Raw genomic sequence first — 7,406 nt, forward strand, 5'->3', positions numbered from 1 at the left:
CTAGAATGCTGAGGGGTTGGCAACAAACTGGCAGCTGCCTTCTGCCACAAATCCACCCGCAGCCTTTACCTCCATAAGGGTGCTTAAGACCAGAATCCACCCTGGACCCCTTTTGTCCTGTTCAAACTCTGACTTTGTGTCTTCAAGTCCCTGGCCTTGGGACTCCTGAGCAGGGTGAGGGCCAAGATGTTGTGTACTTTGCCACTCAACTTCATCCCAGAAAGATCTGCTATGCCCCAATCCACCACCACCACCACCACCACCACCACCACCACCACCACCACCACCCACAAGGCTTAGGAGTATTGAAATTATTATGGTTATTATTGTTGTTGCTCTCTCTTTATCCTTAAGTCTAATAGTCATGGTTCCTCTTCCCCGTAAATCCTTCAGACTAATGAGTCACGGAGGGACGCTGCTCAGGTCTCTCGCTCTGCAATGGCTGCAGCCTTTGTGGCCTCTCTGATGTTTTGGCATCTACTTGCTCCCTCACTTGCCTAGCACCAGTGATTTATGAACGCCGGGAAAAATTGAACAAAGCCGCGTGCTCCTCCTGTGGTATCTCTGCAGCCTTCCCCAGTGTGAATCAGAACATTACCAACTGTCTGTGCTTCTGTCCCACTCCATCACCAAAACCAGGGTATGACCACAAGAAAGAAAAGAAAGCAAGCAAGCAAGCAAGAAAGAAAGAAAGAAAGAAAGAAAGAAAGAAAGAAAAGAAAAGAAAGAGAGAAAGAAAGAGAGAGAGAGAGAGAAAGAAAGAAAGAAAGAAAGAAAGAAAGAAAGAAAGAAAGAAAGAAAGAAAGAGAGAAGAAGAGAGAGAAAAACCCTGAATCCAAACTCACGTTTCCCTTGACACAGAGCCTCCCTGGACTTGCAGCAATCTTACAAGAAAGCCTTGGACCTGGTAAGCGCCGGACAGCTCTGTTCTCCACGCTGAAAAGCTCTTGTCTGCCTTCCTGAAGGAGTTAAATGCCTTTGGAAATAGCTCTGAAGGTATGTGTACTTAAAAATCAAATAGGAAGTTGGAGTCTCACTACTGAGAGATTCATTCCTAGTGAGGCCCTGACGACTCAGATCCATTCCTGACGATCTGCATTAATTATTTAATGAGTCACGTGACCACAAGAATCACAATTTCAATATCTCCCTCTACTCTAATAGGCGCTACACCTTGATCAGTGGCAACCAAGGTCCATACTTGGCTTTTTTGTTCCCTGGGCCTCCAAAACACAACCATCCTGTCCTAAAAGGGAATGCCCTGGAAATGCTAGGTTGAACTCTGCAGAATTAATCATTCTGGGGCTACCAGCACTGTAGAGACCAGAAGTCCTTCACCTGAACTCAGTGGTCAGCCCACCTGTTGGATTGAACAGGATACAGGATAGGGCAGTTTAGTTACCGAATCCCCAGGGTAGCATTAATAATACATATGTTCTTTTTCCAGGCTATACACATACCTGTGGCCCTACACATCAGCACAAGCCTAGATATCTATCTCCAGTTCTCTATTTCTGTTTATCCTGCAGCAGAAAGATGCCCAAGCACTTATACCCATCCAGAGTGATGCCAACGGTTCTACAACCCACATTCTCATTAGCATAAGGAAATTGAAGAGAGTCATTCAACTGCCTCAGTTTTCCCTTCTGTAAACTGAGACAACTGAACCAAAATGGCCCCCAGTTCTCTTTCATCTTGAACACTTGACATCTTCAGATTAGCAATGGGGACATCTGAGTTCCAAGGCAGAAGTTACAGATTAGAAGGTTTCATCACACCACCACCACCACCACCACCACCACCACCACCACCACCACCACCACCACCCAGTATTAGCCCATTTCTTCTCCTCCTCTGCTTTGTATACCATCCTTTTTTTCAAGACAGGGTTTCTTCTGTATAGCCCTGGCTGTCCTAGAACTCACTTCATAGACCAGGCTGGCCTCAAACTCAGAGATCTGCCTGCCTCTGCCTCCCCAGTGCTGGGATTAAAGGCATGCATCACCACTGCCAGGAAGACACCATCCTCTTTGAGATACAAAGCATTTTCCCCCTTGATGCAGTATATAATACAGAAAAGGGATGCCAGGAGCAGCAGTTGGGAAGGGTTAGGCCTGAGTTCTTCCTTGCAGGACTATACCTATTAATGCAGACATCAAGGGAATGATGGTGAAGGCCTGTTGCTTGTACAGAGCCCAGTCATGAGGATGAGAAGCCCAAGGTTGTCATCTGCTACATTTATTCTCTGGGGTGTCTCTCTAAAGGGTTGCTGATCTGTTTCTATGTTGGAACTGCTAGAGGGAGTCCAGCAGGGGACCAGGGCACAGTTGGAAAGCTTAGGGGAACAGTGGTGTCCGGGAGAGGTGGGGAGAAGGGGACGAAGTAGAGGGACTAGGGCACTCTGGGATTGCTGACATAAAGACAGAGAGTGTGAGTGGGCCCACCCCATATATCTGGGTAATCTTCCCATGAGCTCCATCCTGGGTATTAAGTACTCCACTATGCCTGTCACAGATGAATTCCTGCTGTAATAAAACACCGGGTATATCGTAGATTTCTGCAAAACTAGCAAAGAAAGCCTACAAACTGCCATTTTTCTTCAAGGGGGAGAGTGTTAAGTACTTAATTCAAACTGTGACCGTTAAAATGTCTCCTACCCGATTTAGGTTGATTTCAGATGTTGACAAAACTTTTCTCTCCAGAGTCATGCACAGCTTGGCTATGTGACTAAAGTGGATGAGTGTGGATTGAAGGAAGAGACGGGGAAAGTGGGGGGAGCATGTGCCAGGTGAGACAGCTATGGAGCTTACACAAAATACTGTCTTTAAAGGTCAAGGGTTTGAAGGACTAGTAGGTTTGCTTTAAAAAAAAAATTAATGAGTTAGAAAATCTGTCCTCTCAGTGAACTCCTATGGCTGCCCTAACAAAGGGCAGCCAATGAAGGATTTTAGAGCACACAGTGAGGTTTTCTAAGCTGTTAGAGCGAGCTCCCTTAAAGGCTGGCTGGATCACAAATCGAACGCCCACCATGAAGAAATGGCATAATCATTTGTAGCATCTTCAATAATTTTGGTTTTGCAAAACACCAATCCCTTAATCATCAATACAAAAATGACATCTTATCCCAAAACAGCAGAAAAAAAGGATCCTGTCTCTCACTTCCTTTTCTGAATGGACAAATGAAAGGCGTCCCCTTTACCTACCTACCAAGATCCAGAATGAAGCCAGTGAATGTCTCACATCCTTCCTTCCCCACTGAGAAGAAATATAAGAATTTACCTTAAATGATGAAAATCTGCCATTTGAGGTTTTGCGGCTTGACATTCAATTTCCACTAAGAGCCTAGGCATGCATATATATATACATATATATATATATGTATATATATATGTATATATATGCAGACAAGCAAGATGCTGCCTCTTAGCCTGAGAAAGCATTATTTGCAAGAGCATCCCTCTCTCCCCCAAAGACTTTTCCCAGAGAACGCCTTTTCAGAATTGCTGTTGAATTACAAAGAAGTATTTATTGTATGAGGTGATTAATGATTCCTGGGGAAATTGCTATTTTCAGTGTGATTTAATTTTGCTTTACAAGTGCATGTAGTAGGGGGGTTAATAAGTTGTAGCAGCAGCTACATTGCCTCCAGAAATGCTTAGCGCCTGTTCTCACCTTATAAAATGCACTTTATGCCAGGTTCTTGCTAACCGGGAAGGCATGTGTATACTCCGTTCCCCATGAATTTTCTTGTCCTCTCACTTCTTTCTAAAACCTGGCCTAACTATAGGTAGAGAGCAGACCCCCCCCCCCCCCCCCCGGCTTGTACTCAGTGCAGCAAGGGTGGCTGAGCCTGCCCCACTTATGGAAATGGCTTTAAATCTCCTGTTACAGAAGTAGGTGAAAATCCCTTCCCTCTCCTACATACACTACAAACCTCCAAAACTGCTGTTTCAAGGCCAGGTAGCAGACAGTTCTAATATTCTGTGCTCTGTGTGTGTGTGTGTGTGTGTGTGTGTGTGTGTGAGAGAGAGAGAGAGAGAGAGAGAGAGAGAGAGAGAGAGAGAGAGAGAGAGAGAAAGAGAGAGAGAGAGGGCTGTCTGAGTACCAAATTTCAACCAGTGAACAAATACCAGGGTTACAGAGGTTGAGAGGTGAGTTTTCAGTGTTTTTTCACCCTTGAGATCTGGAACTCAGAGAGTGCACAGACACACACCCCTAGGGCACTGAGGAAAGTGACCCTAATCAGGGTTTGGCTTTCTTCCAACAGTGAGCTCTTCCAAATCTACCTTGCTTAGGGTGTATTTTGGGGTGTCATTCCACTTCTTATTTCCTCAGAGGATACTTTGGAGCGTGTGGTGGGAAAGTCCACTTTACTCTAAAAGCCCTTCTTAGAGAAGCAAACAAAAATTCCCAAGCTGTGCTCAGCAAGAAGACCTTAAGACCAGCCAAAAACCAAAAAGCAATCTCAAGCCTTTGCATAAACTATTTTTTATCTCCAGGGAAACAGGCAGATTAAGTGTGAAGGTGCAACAAATGCCAAGGGCCGCCTCTCTCCAAGTGTGCTCAGAGTTCACCCTGTGGAGCAGCTGCAGAAACTCCTGGGCCTCTGCTCTGCAAGGTTTCAACTTTCACTGCGGGGACAGACATGTTTCTATGCCTTACAGAGACTTGAAGCCTAAAAGCCTGGCCAAGTTTGGAAAGAAGAGGAGCCCTCTCAGGACTCAAGAGCATTCTGCTTTTTGGAACATTTCCACAGTGGGTCAAGCTTGACAAGAATTCAGATCAAGTTGAACACACACATATACACACACATACAGAGGCACAAATTCTGGGAGTACTAAGAATGTGACCCCAGCTCACACTGCCTACAAGGCTTCTGCACACAAGGTCAAATATCTCCACCAAGAGGAGTTGATTTTTGTTGTTTTGGTTTGTGTGTGTGTGTGTGTGTGTGTGTGTGTGTGTGTGTGAAAAGCTTGAAATACACACAAATCTGTCTCTTAGGTTTTTAATGTTTTTTAAAATGTTTATTCTTAGCACTTTCCTTTTTACACAGCCATATCACTTTGTACAGTTGCAAGTGGGTCTAAATGCACTTCCCTCTCCCCCAAGATTGTGCCCGAGAGTAAGACAACAATATCTCTATAACAATATCTTAAATAAATGCAAGGAGAGGAAACTACATGCCACACCTACCATCAAGGTCTACACATTTTTGAGAATTAAATAATCTGGTGAGGTCCACAATGTCTACTCAGTAAAGCTCCTGTGAGCTGCCTTAATGTAGAAGAGGAAGGTAAGGAGCTGGGAAAGGAAGGGCCTGTTTCTTCTGCTTGTAACAAAGACACAAGTGCATGTCCCGAGTCAGCACGCTGTCCAGCTGACTCAAAGGTATCTGATGATATCCTCACAGGTATCCAACCCTGGCAAGGTTGTCCAGGTCAGCAGGTTGTTCCACTAGGCAGTGTCCAGGACAGATGTCCTCTTGGGGATCGCACAGACACTTACCAGGGATAATGTCTTCTTTTTGGTTATGGTTTCCACCAAGTTGAATTTTGTTTTGGTGTCTGTTATGGTTTCCTTGGGGAGGAGTGGGTGAGGACAGGGGCAGGAGCGGAGAAGGGCAGGTGAGTGACAGAAACTGATGTAGGTCCCCGGATGGTTATATGGAGGAGGGAATGGTTGTGGAGGCACTAGGTGGAGGGTGGGGATGGGGGTGGGGGCTGTGAGTTTGTGCTTTTCCGGGAGGGCCGGCAGGGGCCGAGGCAGGGTTGGAAGATCGCATCTTGGTGTTGGGAAGTTTGTGGTCTTTCTTCCACTTCATTCTCCGATTCTGGAACCAGATCTTGACCTGGCGCTCGGACAGGCAGAGCGTGTGGGCGATCTCGATGCGGCGCCGCCGGGTCAGGTAGCGGTTAAAGTGGAATTCCTTCTCCAGCTCCAAGACCTGCTGCCGGGTATAGGCGGTTCGAGAGCGCTTGGGCTCGCCTCCGTTATAACTGGGGTTGACTGAACGCCAGAACCCCGATAGAGAAGGCCAAGGAGGAGGGAGTGGAAGAGAAGGAGAGGAGGAGAGAGGAGATAGGGTGGGGAAGAGCAATTGGACATCATCATTATATAATAACCTGACACCAAGTTCACGCAAGATACATAAAACGGCAAAGAAAATGTTTCACAGGCTATTGACAACGGGAAACACCCGAGAGCCATAAAGAATGGTGCTGGGCATTGGGGCTGAAGAAAAGCTTCAAAGACACATGGCCCGGAGCCTCTGCCAGGGCAATTAAATTTATGGGGGCTATAATTACTGCCCTAACAGTTTGGCGTCTCGTAAATCTTGGGATAAAGGGACCCTGGGTACAAAAGGGTTCTCACGTTGGGACCAGGCTTAGGGCAGCGCGCACACACCCACAGCCATAGCGCGGGCCAGATGGGGGGTCCCCTCCCGCGCCCTGCCCCGCGCCCCCGCGCCCGCTGCCCTCCCGGCGGCGCCACATACCGGCGCTCACGTGGATCTTCTTCATCCAGGGGTACACCACGGGCTCCTTGCCCTTCGGGCCCGCCGGCCCCTGGTCCGCCAGCAGCAGCGGGCACGCGGGGGCGCTGCCCCCCGTCGCGACAGCCGGGGTGGCGGGGCCTGGAGCGCAGTGCCGAGGGGGCGCGGGGGGCTGCGGGGCCGGGCTGGGGTGCGCGCCGGGGGCCGGGGACTGGTCGGGTCGCCCGGGGCTGGCGCCGCGGCAGGCGTAGGGGCAGGCGGAGGCGGGCGCGGGGTACAGGCCCCCGGGGTAGCTGGACTCGCGCGCCCGCGGCGCGTAGTAGGCTGGGGGCTGGCGGGCGGCGTGCAGGTTCGGGGCCGGCAGGTGCGGGGTGGTCTGGGGCCGCGGGAAGCCGGGACCCCCGCCCGCGCCGCCGTCCCCACCGCCCGGGCCGCCGTGCGGCGCGAACTCCTCGAAGGGAGGGAACTTGGGCTCGATGTAGTTGGAGTTTATCAAAAACGAGCTCATGGTCATTAATTTGTGAAGTGCAAAAATACTAATTTTTCTCGCGGTGTCGTTTTTCTGCGCTCGCCGAGGCCCCTCCCCCTCTCGCCGCGCTTCCCATCCCCCCCATCCCCGGCGCCCGCCCCTCCCCCCGCTGTCAAACGCCTGCCCTTCCCCCTCCCGCCGTCCCCGCCGAAGTTCGCGCCGATCCTCCCCCCGCCCCCGCGCGCTCCCCGCAGCCCTGCGCGCCCCGCCCCGCGCCCCACGTGCCGCGACCCGGCCAATGGGCGATCCGCGCGCGCGGACCCGGATCAGGAAACGCGCGGGGGCGTGATGGATGCCGCTAGCCACCCGGGCGGGAGGAGCGAGCAGGGGCTTGCGTTCCTCGGTCCCCCAACTTGGATTCCGGCTGAGAAATCGGTGCCT

The 7,406-nt window shown here is 50.1% G+C and overlaps 1 protein-coding gene across 1 annotated transcript; it reads right to left on the bottom strand.

Annotated features, from left to right (window-relative positions):
- Nucleotides 1-5,555: 5,555 nt before the first annotated feature.
- Hoxa4 (homeobox A4) lies at nt 5,556-7,022 on the bottom strand. Its single transcript, XM_059257847.1, has 2 exons — nt 6,500-7,022; nt 5,556-6,009 (listed from the first exon to the last, which is right to left on the bottom strand). The coding sequence occupies exons 1-2, from the start codon at nt 7,008-7,010 to the stop codon at nt 5,663-5,665; spliced, it is 858 nt and encodes a 285-aa protein (XP_059113830.1). The 5' UTR covers nt 7,011-7,022; the 3' UTR covers nt 5,556-5,662.
- Between the last annotated feature and the right edge of the window lie 384 nt (nt 7,023-7,406).

This window comes from Peromyscus eremicus, chromosome 3 (assembly GCF_949786415.1).
Source record: "Peromyscus eremicus chromosome 3, PerEre_H2_v1, whole genome shotgun sequence".
Lineage (NCBI taxonomy): Eukaryota > Metazoa > Chordata > Mammalia > Rodentia > Cricetidae > Peromyscus > Peromyscus eremicus.

Coding starts and splice junctions, on each gene's coding strand:
- Hoxa4 (XM_059257847.1), bottom strand. CDS start 7,010: ATGACCATGAGCTCGTTTTTGATAAACTCCAACTACATCGAGCCCAAG. Junction 6,010..6,499: donor GAAGATCCACGTGAGCGCCG/GTATGTGGCGCC, acceptor TCTGGCGTTCAG/TCAACCCCAGTTATAACGGA.